The sequence below is a fragment of the Chlorocebus sabaeus genome, chromosome X, assembly GCF_047675955.1.
Source record: "Chlorocebus sabaeus isolate Y175 chromosome X, mChlSab1.0.hap1, whole genome shotgun sequence".
Lineage (NCBI taxonomy): Eukaryota > Metazoa > Chordata > Mammalia > Primates > Cercopithecidae > Chlorocebus > Chlorocebus sabaeus.
In genome coordinates, this window is record NC_132933.1 from 151,286,866 (window position 1) to 151,300,280 (window position 13,415).

Consider the following 13,415-nt stretch of genomic DNA (forward strand, 5'->3'; position numbering starts at 1 on the left):
CAGGGTGGGCTCCTGACTCCGCAGCCGCCCGCCAGCCCGCTCGGGTACCGGCAGCGGCGTGACCTTCACAAGGTCAAGGCTGCAGCGGACACCCCCGCGCTGCCCCTACGGCGCATGGGCGGACCCTGACTCCCGGCATACCTCGGGGTGCGAGGCGGGGCGTCTCCGGGGAGCGCAGCCAATGGGCGCGGTGCGCTGGTGAACGGGGCGGGGCGCGGCGGGGTTCCCGGCAGCCCTCGGGGGCGCGGCACGCAGGCGGGGGCGGGTCGTGGCCGGGCGGCGCAGCCAATGGGCGCGGCGCGAGGGGGCGTGGGGGCGGGGGATGGGCGTGGCGTCGGCGCCTTAGCGGCTGCGCAGTGGCCGCTCCGTCCTTTCGGTCCCGGCGGCGGCAGGGCTGAGCCAGCGACGCCCTCCATTCACTCTCCGCGCCCGCTCTCCGGCTGTCCGCCCGTTCCGCTGCCCGCCCCGCCACCATGACGGAACAGGCCATCTCCTTCGCCAAGGACTTCTTGGCCGGAGGCATCGCCGCCGCCATCTCCAAGACGGCCGTGGCTCCGATCGAGCGGGTCAAGCTACTGCTGCAGGTGGGGACGCGGGCGCGGCCGCTCCGGGGACGGCGGGACGGGAACCGAGTGGCCGGGCCGGGAGGGGACGCGGGCAGCGGAACCCTGCGAGCGGGCGCCGGAAGTGGAAGGCCGCGATTGCTTTGTCCACGCGCCGCCGGCTTCCGGGGCGAGCGTCACGTGACCGCTGCGGCAGGGCGTGGCGACGTCCACGCGTGCGCACTGGGCCCGGCCGGCGGCGGGGATGCGGTGCGGGCCTGAGGGCGCATGCGCGATGGAGCAGGGTCCCGGGATGCACCTTGCAGCGGGCGGGCCTTGACCTTGAACTCAATCCTGCGGGTCTTCCGGGCTGGGACCAACCTTTCCGGCGGTCGCCTGGCCGGTGTCTGCTCTTGCCTGTCCACCGTGAAGGGCCATTCTAAGGCCCACGGGGCAGCCAGCCTGCCCGCAGGTGTCCTGGAATAACCAGGATATGGTTACTGGTTATTGCTCTTTATAGCTCATTTGTGTAGTTCTGATCCAGAGCGATGCATTTTTTTGTCTTTGGGGAGAGGGTTATCGAAAGTAGCACGATGCCTAGGAACACTGCTGCCAGGACGCCCTTGTTCACTCCCAGTGACCAGCTCGGTGATGGGAATGAATGGGTTTGGCTGCAAGGACAGGTCACGCCCGGGATCCCAGCGCTTTTGAGAGGCCCGGGGAGGATCGCTTGACGTCAGGAGTTTGAGAGCAGCGGGGGGCAGCAGAGCAAGACCCCACCTCAAAAAGAAATTATTTTAACTGAAGGAAGCAGGGCGTGCCAGTGCGTTGAGAGGCCCGGGGAGGATCGCTTGAGCTCAGCAGTTTGAGACCAGCCCTCTAAGATAATTGTTTTAAACTTAGCAGGGTGGCGTGTTCCACGAGTTTGAGACCAGCCAGGGCAACATAGCAAGACCCCATCTCTAAGAAAAATGTTTAAACTTACAGGGCTGGGTATCCCAGCACTTTGAGAGGCCCAGGGAGGATCACCTGAGCTCAGGAGTTTGAGACCAGCCAGGACAACGTAGCAAGACCCCACATCTTAAAAAAAAAATTTTATTTTTTATTTTCATTTTATTATTTTTTGAGATGGGGTCTCGCTCTGTCCCCCAGGCTGGAGTGCAGTGGCGCCATCTCAGCTCACTGCAAGCTCCGCCTTCCAGGTTCACATCACTCTTCTGCCTCGGCCTCCTGAGTAGCTGAGACTACAGACGTCTGCCACCACGCCTGGCTAATTGTTTGTATTTTTAGTACAGACGGGGATTTTACCGTGTTAGCAGTCTCGATCTCCTGACCTCGTGATCCACCCACCTCAGCCTCCCAAAATGCTGGGATTACAGGTGTGAGCCACCGTGCCCGGCTTAATATTTTTTTTAGAACTTAGCAGGGCGGGGTGTCCCAGCGCTTCGAGAGGCCCAGGGAGGATCACCTGAGCTCAGGAGTTTGAGAGCAGCTTGGTCACCGTAGTAAGACTCCACCTCTCAAAGTAATCCTTAAACTGAGTGGGGCTTGATGGTTGTGCACCTGTAGACCCAGATACTCGGGGGACTGAGGCGGGAGGATGGCTTAATCCAGGAGTTGGAGGCTGCAGTGAGGTGAGATCGCACCACTACACTGCAACCTGGGTAACAGCATGAGACCCTATCTTTTTTTAAAAAAAAAGAAAGATGAGGACAACTTACCAGTAATGTCCACAAGCTAGTTTCCTAAACAGGATGATGCACTCTGGCCGGGTACAGTGGCTCATGCCACCTTTGGGAGGCCGAGGCGGGAGGATCACCTGCGGTCAGGAGTTCGAGAGCACCCCGGCCAACATGGTGAAACCCCGTCTCTACTAAAAATAAACAAAATGAGCCAGGCATGGTGGTGGGCACCTGTAGTCCCAGCTACTCGGGAGGCTGAGGCAGGAGAATGGCGTAAACCTGGGAGGTGGAGCTTGCAGTGAGCTGAGATCTGGCCACTGCACCCTAGCTTGGGCGACAGCGAGACTCCGTCTCAAAAAAAAAAATAAATAAAGAAAATGAGGCAGGCATGGTGGCGGGCACCTGTCATCCCAGCTACTCGGGAGGCTGAGGCAGGAGAATCGCTTGAACGCGGGAGGCAGAGGTTGCAGTGAGCCGAGATCACCCCATTGCACTGCAGCTTGGGCAACAAGAGTGATTTGTGTCAAAAAAAAAAAAAAAAAAATCAGTCTGTAACTGGGGATGTTTCCGGGTGGATGGCCTCGGGTCCGGTCTGAACACCCTCTGCTTCCCCCAGGTCCAGCATGCCAGCAAGCAGATCGCCGCCGACAAGCAGTACAAGGGCATCGTGGATTGCATCGTCCGTATCCCCAAGGAGCAGGGCGTGCTGTCGTTCTGGAGGGGCAACCTGGCCAACGTCATCCGCTACTTCCCCACTCAAGCCCTCAACTTCGCCTTCAAGGATAAGTACAAGCAGATCTTCCTGGGGGGCGTGGACAAGCACACGCAGTTCTGGAGGTACTTTGCGGGCAACCTGGCCTCCGGCGGCGCGGCCGGCGCCACCTCCCTCTGCTTCGTGTACCCCCTGGATTTCGCCAGAACCCGGCTGGCCGCGGACGTGGGAAAGTCAGGCACAGAGCGCGAGTTCCGGGGCCTGGGAGACTGCCTGGTGAAGATCACCAAGTCCGACGGCATCCGGGGCCTGTACCAGGGCTTCAGCGTCTCCGTGCAGGGCATCATCATCTACCGGGCCGCCTACTTCGGCGTGTACGATACGGCCAAGGGTACGTGTGGCGGCCGTCGCAAAGTCCCACAGACAGGGGCTCGATACGCAGACATTCCCTCGGGGTCCCGTGGGCTGAAGGTCCGAGATACGGTGTGGGCAGGGCTGGTCCCTCCTGCGGCCTCTCCTGGGCTTGGAGACGCCGTCTTCTCCCTGTGTCCTCACAGGCTCGTCCCTCTGTGTGTGTCTGTGTCGTCATCTCCTCTTCTTATGGGATGTCTTGGTCCATTTCAGGCTGCTATCACCGAATACCACAGACTGGGTAGATTATAAACAGCAAACATTATTCTCTCACAGTCCTGGAGGCTGGACGTCTGAGATCCAGGTGTGGGCAGGGCTGGTTCCTCTTGAGGCCTCTCTCCTGGGCTTGGAGACTTTGTCTTCTCCCTGTGTCCTCACAGGGTCGTCCCTCTGTGTGTGGTGTCCTCATTTCCTCTTTTTATGACATGTCTTGGTCCATTTCAGGCTATCACAGAATACCATAGACTGGGTGGATTGTAAACAACAGACAGTGATTCTCCCACAGTCCTGGAGGCTGGACATCAGGTGTGGGCAGGGCTGGTTCCTCCTGAGGCCTCTCTTCTGGGCTTGAAGACGCCGTCTTCTCCCTGTGTCCTCACAGGGTCGTCCCTCTGTGTGTGTCTCTGTCCTCATCTCTTCTTATGGGATGTCTTGGTCCATTTCAGGCTGCTGTCACAGAATACCACAGACTGGGTGACTTATAAATAACAGACTTTGATTCTCCCACAGTCCTGGAGGCTGGAAGTCAGATCCAGGTGTGGGCAGGGCTGGTTCCTCCTGAGGCCTCTCTCCTGGGCTTGGAGATGCTGTCTTCTCTCCGTGTCCTCACAGGGTCCCTCTGTGTGTGTCTGTGTCCTCATCTCCTTTTAGAAGGACACCAGGCTCATAGGATGGGGGCCCACCCTGCTGACCCCCTTTACTGTTACTCACCTCTTTAGAGACCTCACATGCAAGTACAGTTGCATTCTGAGGCCCTGGTGCGGGCGGGGTGGGGGGGGACGTCAGCATGTGGATTTTGAGGACACAATGTAACTCCCGTCGTCACTGTGACCCTTTAGAAGGTCAGGGCCCTCGCTTTTCCCCCAACAGGCCTAACCCCGGCCTCTGGAACTGTCTTGCTGGGCTCCCGCAGGTGGCAGGCGGCCTCTTCCCCTCCTGGCCCTGCCCCGACCTTTCGTGTTGTAAACATCAGCTGGCACTGAGCAGCCCCGTGGAGGGGGCATGGGTGGTCTTGGAAGAGCTCGGCACCACCTCGGGTGGCCGTGAGCACACACTGGAGGCTGAGCCTGGTCTCTGGTGGCCGTGCAGGCGCTGGAAGGTGACGTGCCGTTCCCCCGCAGGCATGCTCCCCGACCCCAAGAACACGCACATCGTGGTGAGCTGGATGATCGCGCAGACCGTGACGGCCGTGGCCGGCGTGGTCTCCTACCCCTTCGACACGGTCCGGCGGCGGATGATGATGCAGTCTGGGCGCAAAGGAGGTACCCGCGCGGGCCCTGGAGGCGGGAGACCCTTGGTAGCGGGAAGGGGAACCAGGAGCTCCTTGGCCTGGGCCGGTGGGAGGCCAGGAACCATCAAAGGAGGCACTTCCCCGGGCGTGGGAGGCAGCAGTGTCTCAGAAAGTAACCGGCTGTGTGGAAGGATTTTCCTGAATGATGGGCTTCTGATCTTGGGGTTTCGTGGTGCAGGCAGCAATTGCTACATCCCCACCTCCTAGAACCTCCGCCCGCGTCCATACCCTCGATCCTGTCCTGTCTGCGTGGATGCCAGGGGTGGAGATGGGGGACGCCCAGGGCGGGGCCTGAAGTCCTGTGTCCAGCCCTCCTGGAGACAGTGGCTTAGGAGGACGGCTTGAGCTCAGGGCACGGGGTCACGAGAGCCTCGGGTTTCCCTCCTGTAATCAGAACTGTGGCTCAGGCGTCCGGGGCGTTACTTCTGTAAAATGTCTTCAGGGTGCAGGTGGCGTCCGTGTCTCGAGGAGCTCGGCGGCGAGGCCGTCACTGTGTCTCCGTCTCCCTGTCGTTGCAGCTGACATCATGTACACGGGCACCGTCGACTGCTGGAGGAAGATCTTCAGAGACGAGGGGGGCAAGGCCTTCTTCAAGGGTGCCTGGTCCAACGTCCTTCGGGGCATGGGGGGCGCCTTCGTGCTGGTCCTGTACGACGAGCTCAAGAAGGTGATCTAAGGGCCGCGGCCTCCTCCCCACACACACCAAGGGAACCAAGAGAACCACGTAGAATCTTCAACCTTGCGGACCATCAACCTTCGAGAAATTCCATTTGTCTTTTTCCCAGCCGGACCCTGCCCGTAGGCGGCGGCCGGGGAAGGCTGTAGAAAGGGGGCGCGACGCGATCCAGTCGTCGGCCCCCGATTCCATGTCTTGATCACGGGGTGGGAGGGAACCGTGGCGTCCCCGCAGGCCCACGGGCGAGGCACTCCAACACTGAGACCTAGAGTCCAGACGCTTGTAGGACCCGAGTCGTGTTTTAAGTATTTATTGAAAACAAAAGAATCATGTTTCCCATTTGTACTTCAGCGCTAGCCCCTGTTTTTGCACAGCCAAGTACTAGCAAGTATGTTCTGTGTTGGGCATCCTGCTGCAAAATAATAAACCGAGGACACAGAGGGCCTCCTGCCTGACCGCACCTCTCCACGGGGCAGCCTGGGGTCTGGAGATGGGGGCTGGGCCCATGGGACGCAGGCGGGGCCACGCTCTGCCCCTGTGGCCGGCCCATTTTCCTGGCGTGCAGTGCCGCCGCCTCCCCAGCACTCCCGGGACACAGAGGACAGGGTCACAGCTGGGAAGAGGTGTGGGGGGGTAGAAACCAAGGCTGGTGGAAGTGTAGCCGGGCTCCCTGGTGAATGCTGGAGGTCCCCAGGGCACCTGCACTTACTGTGCCTTCTCTGAGACCATTTGTGTGACCGTAACACCTTGGGTCGGTTGTAAATAAGACACGTGTCTCCTAGCTTTGAAGGCCAGAAGTCCCAGAAAACCAAGGCGTGGCAGGTTCGGTCTCTGGTGAGTACCCGGTTCCTGGCTTCCGGACGGCGCAAGATTCTCCCTGTGTGTCCTCACACGATGGAAGAGGCCAGGGAGCTCTCCAGAGTCCCTTTTATACGGGCGTGGATCCCATCCAGGAGGCCTCACCACCTCATCACTCCCAGAGACCCCCACTTCCCCACACCGTCACTTTGGGGAGAGGTATTTTCAGGCTGAATCTTGGGGAGACCGAAACGGGCATGAGGGCCTGCGTTCCTGTCCACCTCCCGCAGCTCCCGAGGGCCACGCCAGCCCCCGTTCCAGCGTGAACAGTGGAGTCGGCTGGGGTCCCCAGAGTGGCCGCTGTGTGTCCGTGGGTTCACCTGTGAGGATCCCACCACGGGGTGCCCACCGCTGGGCACGCCACCTTCCTTCGAGCTCCCTGCGCACATTCATTGCGAGGCAAGAAACGCCGTGTTGACTGCCAGGCTGTATGTTGGGCCTTGGTGGTGCCAGCACACGGCAGGGCCGCAGGGACCGCAGCCCTGGGGATCCACAGCTGGCTCTCCTGGGCTCTCCACAAATCCCAGCCGTAGTAAAAAAAAAAAAAAAAAAATTTTGTTTTTTGAGTTGGAGTCTTGCTCTCGCCCAGGCTGGAGTGCGGTGGCGCCATCTCGGCTCACAGCAACCTGTGCCTCCCAGGTTCAAGCAATTCGGCCGCGGCTTCCCTAATAGCTGGGATTACAAGCATGCGGCATCACACCCGGCTGATTTTAGTATTTTTAGTGGAAATGGGGTTTCACCATGTTTGCCAGGCTGGCCTCAAGTTCCTGGCCTCAAATGATGGACCGCCCGCCTCGGCCTCCCAAAACGGTGGGATGACAGGTGTGAGCCACCGTGCCTGGCCCGAAAGGCAGACGCTACATCTCTGCACTTTGCCAGGTAGAAACCCTCATTTGTGTCCCGATGATTCCCGTGTTTGTCACGCGTCTCGGCCCGGAGGCAAGTGGAGAAACAGGAGCTTCTGCCGTCAACCCTGTGGGTCCTGCACACGCTCCGCAAAACAGCCACAACCCAGAGACCATGGGTCCTGCACACCCTCCACAAAACAGCCACGACCCATGGGGACCCGGTGGGTCCCGCACACCCTCCACAAAACAGCCACGGCCCACGGGGACCTCTGGGTCCCGCACACCCTCCACAAAACAGCCACGGCCCACGGGGACCTGTGGGTCCCGCACACCCTCCACAAAACAGCCACGGCCCACGGGACCTGTGGGTCCCGCACACCCTCCACAAAACAGCCACGGCCACGGGGACCTGTGGGTCCTGCACACCCTCCACAAAATAGACATGACCCACGGGGACCGGTGGGTCCCGCACACCCTCCACAAAACAGCCACGGCCCACGGTGACCCGTGGGTCCCACACACCCTCCACAAAATAGACACGACCCACGGGGACCCGTGGGCCCTGCACACCCTCCACAAAACAGCCACGGCCCACGGGTCCCCGTGGGTCCCGCACACCCTCCACAAAATAGACACGACCCACGGGTCCCCGTGGGTCCCACACACCCTCCACAAAATAGACACGACCCACGGGGACCCGTGGGCCCCACACACCCTCCACAAAATAGACACGGCCCACGGGGACCTGTGGGTCCCGCACACCCTCCACAAAACAGCCACAGCCCACGGGGACCTGTGGGTCCCACACACCCTCCACAAATAGACACGACCCACGGGGACCCGTGGGCCCTGCACACCCTCCACAAAACAGCCACGACCACGGGGACACGTGGGTCCTGCTCACCCTCCACAAAACAGCCCCGACCCACGGGGACCCATGGGCTCCGAGTTCCTGCCTGGAGCCGTAGTAACTGCTGCATCCACTCTTGGACGTATCTTCACTCCTGTGACTTCATAGATTTTAACATAGTAATCTGGGCATGGTTTCCTTAGCAGTTCCAGTGAACTGCTACGGGCTCTACTGGACGCTGGGGGATTTGGGGGATTCGGTGGTGGCGGGGGAGAGTATCCAAAGTTCCAGTTCAAAGACCAGCAAGTGCACTTCGCGTTACTGACCTTTTTCTTTTTTTTTTTTCCTTTGAGATGGCGTCTCGCTCTTGTCACCCGACAGGAGTGCAATGGTGTGATCTCGGCTCAACGCAACCTCTGCCTCCCAGGTTCAAGCCATTCTGCTTCAGCCTCCCGCGTCGCTGGGATTACAGGCGTACGTCACCACGCCCGGCTAATTTTGTGTTTTTAGTACAGACGGGGTTTCACCACGTCAGCCGGGCTGGTCTCAAACTCCCGGCCTCACGTAACGTGCCTACCTCGGCCTCCCAAAGTGCTGGGGTGACAGGCGTGATTTTACACACACAGGCCACTGTGCCTGGCCAGTCCTGCCCAATCTTGAAATGCTGAGGCTCTTAGCAAGCTGAGTGTTGGAGGTAACTTCATAGGAAATAACACGTGGTGTCACTAAGAGAATCCTGCCTCGTGGGTACGACCAAAATCACAGTTCTGGTTGGGCTCCGTGGTTTACCTCTGTCATCTCAGCACTTTGGGATGGTGACGGGGTGGATCACCTGAGGTCACGAGTTCGAGACCAGCCTGACCAACAGAGAGAAACCCCGTCTCTGCTAAAACACAAGATTAGCCGGGTGTGGTGGTGCACGCCTGCAATCCCAGCTACTTCAGAGGCTGAGGCTGGAGAGGTTGCTTGAACCCCAGGAGGCAGAGATTGCTGTGTGCTGAGATGATTGTGCCACTACACTGCAGCCGGGGGTGACAACGCGAGACTTTGTCTCAGAAGGGGTTGGGGGTGCCGGACGCGGTGACTCAAGTCTATAATCCCAACGCTTTGGGAGGCCGAGGTGGGCGGATCACATGAGGTCAAGAGTTCCAGACCAGCCTGGCCAACACGGTGAAACCCCGTCTGTACTAAAAAATACAAAAAACTAGCCGGGCGAGGTGGCGGGCACCTGTAGTCCCAGGTACTCGGGAGACTGAGGCAGGAGAATGGCATAAACCTGGGAGGCGGAGCTTGCAGTGAGCTGAGATCCGGCCACTGCACTCCAGCCTGGGCGACAGAGCGAGACTCCGTCTCAAAAAAAAAAAAATCACAGTTCCTTCATGTGGATTTGCAGTGGGGCGGTTTCGACTCATCCAGGGCTCCCTGGGAGGGTTCCGTGTTCTAGGTGGAAAAGCCGCGGATGTTGGGACCGTCCCCAGGGGCTGCAGGCCGGCTGACAGGCTCCCTCCTTGCCAGTGTCACTGCTGCCTGGATTCCTTCTCCTGCTTTCCTCCCCCGCCACACACAGGCAGTGCTGATACCTCCTTTCACCTCTTTTCCTGCAGCTCCAAGTACCCCTGTTTTCGGTTTGGCCCTCACAGCTGGCAGAGGCCCGGTCGGGAAGACCCCAACGGGGAGACAGGGCCTGGGGGGGAGGGGATCAGAAGTCAAGCCTGCATCCAGCTCTGGGGAATGAGGGCAGGGACGCAGAAGTCAGGCCGGGGTGGGGACGGAAGAGCCCAGGCTGGCCTCAGGGTGTGAGCGCAACTGAACCTGCCAGGGCAGATCCCAGAGCCCTGGCCGGATGTGGGCAGCTCCTCAGGTCTGTGGGTAAAAAGGTGCACGGACACAGCATGCTTACGGACAATAGATCTACCTGGCTACAGAAGCCCTGTACGGTGGCTAAGAGACGTGCAGCCAGGCCGGGCGCGGTGACTCACGCCTGTCATCCCAGCACTTTGGGAGGCCGAGGCGGGCGGATCACGAGCTCAAGAGATCGAGGCCATCCTGGCCAACACGGTGAAACCCCGTCTCTACTAAACATACAAAAATTAGCCCGGCGTGGTGGCAGGCGCCTGTAATCCCAGCTACTCAGGAGGCTGAGGCAGGAGAATGGCAGGAACCCGGGAGATGGAGGTTGCAGTGAGCTGAGATAGCTTCATTTCACTCCAGCCTGGACCACAGAGCCAGACTCCTGTCACAAAAAAACAGTCGTGCAGCCAGGGTCACGTGTACAACTGGGGGCCGGAGAGGACAGACAGGCCAGGCAGGACATCTGGCGCCCTCGGAAAGCAGCAAAGCTGATGTCTCTCAGAAGACCTAGAGGAGCCAGTTACAAGATGCTGGAGGCCGGGCGCGGCGGCTCACGCCTGTCATCCCAGCCCTTTGAGAGGCCAAGGCAGGCGGATGAGGTCAGGAGATCGAGACCAGCCTGGCCAACATGGTGAAACCCCATCTCTACTACAAAATACAAACATTGGCCCGGTGTGGTGGCAGGTGCCTGTCATCCCAGCTACTCCGGAGGCTGAAGCAGGAGAGGTCTGAACCCGGAGGCAGAGGTTGCAGTGAGCCGAGATCACGTCACTGCACTCCAGCCTGGGCGGCAGACCGGGAGTCTGTCTCAAAATAGAAAAAAGGCCAGGTGTGGTGTCTCACGCCTGTAATCCCGGCACTTTGGGAGGCTGAGGTGGCGGATCACAAGGTCAAGAGCTCGAGACCAGCCTGGCCAAGAGACCAACCTGGTCACTATGGTGAAGCCCCATCTGTACGAAAAACAACAAAAATTAGCCGAGGGTGTGGCAGGTGCCTGTCATCCCAGCAACTCGGGAGGCTGAGGCAGGGGAATCGCTTGTACTGAGGAGGTGGAGGTTGCTGTGAGCTGAGATCGCATCACTGCACTCCAGCCTGGGCGACAGAGCGAGACTCCAAAAAAAAAAACGTGGAAACGTCTGTCTAGTAGTGTTGGAGGAATGGGGCTGAATCCAGAGACGGGGACCAGTGAGTGGGGCCAAAAAAAAAAAAAAAAGCCCTTTTATCATGAAGTAAACACACAAAGTTCTGTTCTTTCCTTTTCCTGGCAGCCTCGGACTACAATGCACAGGCGTCTCCCACGCCCACCACCCGTTAGGAACGTCCGTTTCTGCGCCGCGTCCAGCAGCCCAGGCTGTGCAGGCGCCTGGCCTGGCCAGGGAGATTGAGGCAGCCCCTGGCAGGCCCTGAACCCCGGTCTCAAGTTTTCTCCACCACCTGTACTTCCAACACCAGACACTCCTCCAGGCCGGCTTTGCCCGCCTCCCAGACCACCTGCAGAGACAAGAGGAGGCTGGGTGAGTCGGCCACCCCCAGATAACAGAGCCCACGTCCGGATCCATGGGGGCCTGTCCCATCTCAAACCAAATCGGCTCTGCAGGCCACGTGCGGTGGCTCACGCCTGTAATCCCAGCACTTTGGGCGGAGCGCGGTGGCTCACGCCTGTAATCCCAGCACTTTGGGAGGCCGAGACGGGCGGATCACGAGGTCAGGAGATCGAGACCATCCTGGCTAACACGGTGAAACCCCGTCTCTACTAAAAATACAAAATTAGCCGGGCGTGGTGGCGGGTGCCTGTAGTCCCAGCTACTTGGGAGGCTGAGGCAGGAGAATCGCTTGAACCCTGAACCGGGAAGGTGGAGGGTGTGGTGAGTCGAGATCGCACCACTGCACTCCAGCCTGGGCAAAAAGAGCAAAACTCCGTCTCAAAGAATAAATAAATAAAAAAACCTGCCGTTCCCCGGTGTGCGGGGCGCGGAGACAGCCCGTGATCACGGTGAGCTGGGAGCCCGCTGTCCCCCCCACTCCCTTCATCCTGCAGGTTTTGGCAGCCGCCCAGCAGCGCCGGCAGACGGTGTCCAGCCGCCTAGTCCAGGGCGTCTCACTCTGGTCGCCCAGGCTGGAGTGCGGTGGCTCCATCGTAGTTCACTGCAGCCTCCACCTCCCGGGTTCAAGCGACCCTCCTCTCTCAGCCTCCCAAGTAGCTGGGATTACAGGTGCACACAGCATCATGCCCGGCTGACTTTGTATTTTTAGTACAGACGGAGTTCTGCATGTTGGCCAGGCTGGTCTCGGGTTCCTGGCCTCAAGCAATCCGCCCGCCTGGGCCTCCCAAACCGGCCACCACGCCCGCCCAGACCCCTCCCGCGGCGGGAAAAACGTAACATACCAGCTTGTCGTGTTGGAAGGTGTCACCGATGGGGTCTTTCATGTGTGGGATGGGGGGAAACAGTCTCTGCATCACCAGATACCTCGGAGGAAAGAGAAATGGTCCAGCTCCAAACCCAGCACCGACCAGCTCATCATCCGGGACACGGCGTGGCCAGGACAGGCAGGGCCAGGACGGAGCAAAAGACTCAAGTCACCTACTCGAGGGGTCTCCCTTATCCCGGCCCCCGAGGCCTGACATGCCCCCGACAATCATCGTAAGCAAGCGCTGGTGTCTAAGAGGGAGCAGGGTGCTGGGACCGAAGCCACCCAGGGGGGCAGCCAGTAGCTTGCAGCTCCTCCTCCTCCTTTTCCTCCTCCCCCCTCCCTCCCTACTCCTCCTCCTCCCCTCCCTCCCTACTCCTCCTCCTCCTCCCCTCCCTCCCTACTCCTCCTCTTCCTCCCCCTCCCTCCCTACTCCTCCTTCTCCCTCTCCCCTCCCCTACTCCTCCCCCTCCCTCCCTACTCCTCTCCTCCCCTCCCACCCTACTCCTCCTCCTCCTCCTCTCCTTCCTCTCCCTCCCCTCCCTCCCTACTCCTCCTCCTTTTCCTCCTCCCCCCTCCCTCCCTACTCCTCCTCCTCCTCTCCCTCCCTCCCTACTCCTCCTCCTCCTCCCCCTCCCTCCCTACTCCTCCTCTTCCTCCCCCTCCCTCCCTACTCCTCCTTCTCCTCTCCCTCCCACCCTACTCCTCCCCCTCCCTCCCTACTCCTCCTCCTCCCCTCCCCTCCCACCCTCCTCCTCCTCCCCCTCCCTCCCTACTCCTCCTCCTCCTCTCCCTCCCACCCTACTCCTCCCCTCCCTCCCTACTCCTCCTCTTCCTCCCCTCCCCCTCCCTCCCTACTCCTCCTCCTCTCCCCTCCCCTCCCACCCTCCTCCTCCCCTCCCTCCCTACTCTCCTCCTCCTCCCCCCCTTCCTACTCCTCTTCCTCCCCCTCCCTCCCTACTCCTCCTCTTCCTCCCCTCCCCCTCCCTCCCTACTCCTCCTCCTCTCCCCTCCCCTCCCACCCTCTCCTCCCCCTCCCACCCTCCTCCTCCCCCTCCCTCCCTAC

The 13,415-nt window shown here is 60.2% G+C and overlaps 2 protein-coding genes across 4 annotated transcripts in view; one reads left to right on the forward strand and one right to left on the reverse strand.

Annotated features, from left to right (window-relative positions):
• The first annotated feature begins 330 nt into the window (after positions 1-330).
• Positions 331-5,977, forward strand: SLC25A6 (solute carrier family 25 member 6). Its single transcript, XM_008019660.3, has 4 exons — positions 331-584; positions 2,841-3,327; positions 4,688-4,828; positions 5,376-5,977. Exons 1-4 carry the CDS (start codon positions 474-476, stop codon positions 5,531-5,533), a joined length of 897 nt encoding a protein of 298 aa, XP_008017851.1. The 5' UTR covers positions 331-473; the 3' UTR covers positions 5,534-5,977.
• Positions 5,978-11,140: 5,163 nt separating this feature from the next.
• IL3RA (interleukin 3 receptor subunit alpha) overlaps positions 11,141-13,415 on the reverse strand; it is a 37,684-nt gene continuing 35,409 nt past the window's right edge. For 2 of the 3 annotated variants that reach the window (XM_073013909.1, XM_073013910.1), the window contains exons 11-12: positions 12,327-12,408; positions 11,141-11,431 (exon numbers count right to left, since the gene is read on the reverse strand). In XM_073013909.1, coding sequence (XP_072870010.1) covers positions 11,357-11,431; positions 12,327-12,408 — 157 coding nt within the window. In that variant the 3' untranslated portion in view covers positions 11,141-11,356. The remainder of the gene's footprint in view (positions 11,432-12,326; positions 12,409-13,415) is intronic. The other variant, XM_073013911.1, reaches the window with a different exon arrangement.

Coding starts and splice junctions, on each gene's coding strand:
- SLC25A6 (XM_008019660.3), top strand. CDS start 474: ATGACGGAACAGGCCATCTCCTTCGCCAAGGACTTCTTGGCCGGAGGC. Junction 3,328..4,687: donor CGTGTACGATACGGCCAAGG/GTACGTGTGGCG, acceptor GTTCCCCCGCAG/GCATGCTCCCCGACCCCAAG. Junction 4,829..5,375: donor GCAGTCTGGGCGCAAAGGAG/GTACCCGCGCGG, acceptor CTGTCGTTGCAG/CTGACATCATGTACACGGGC.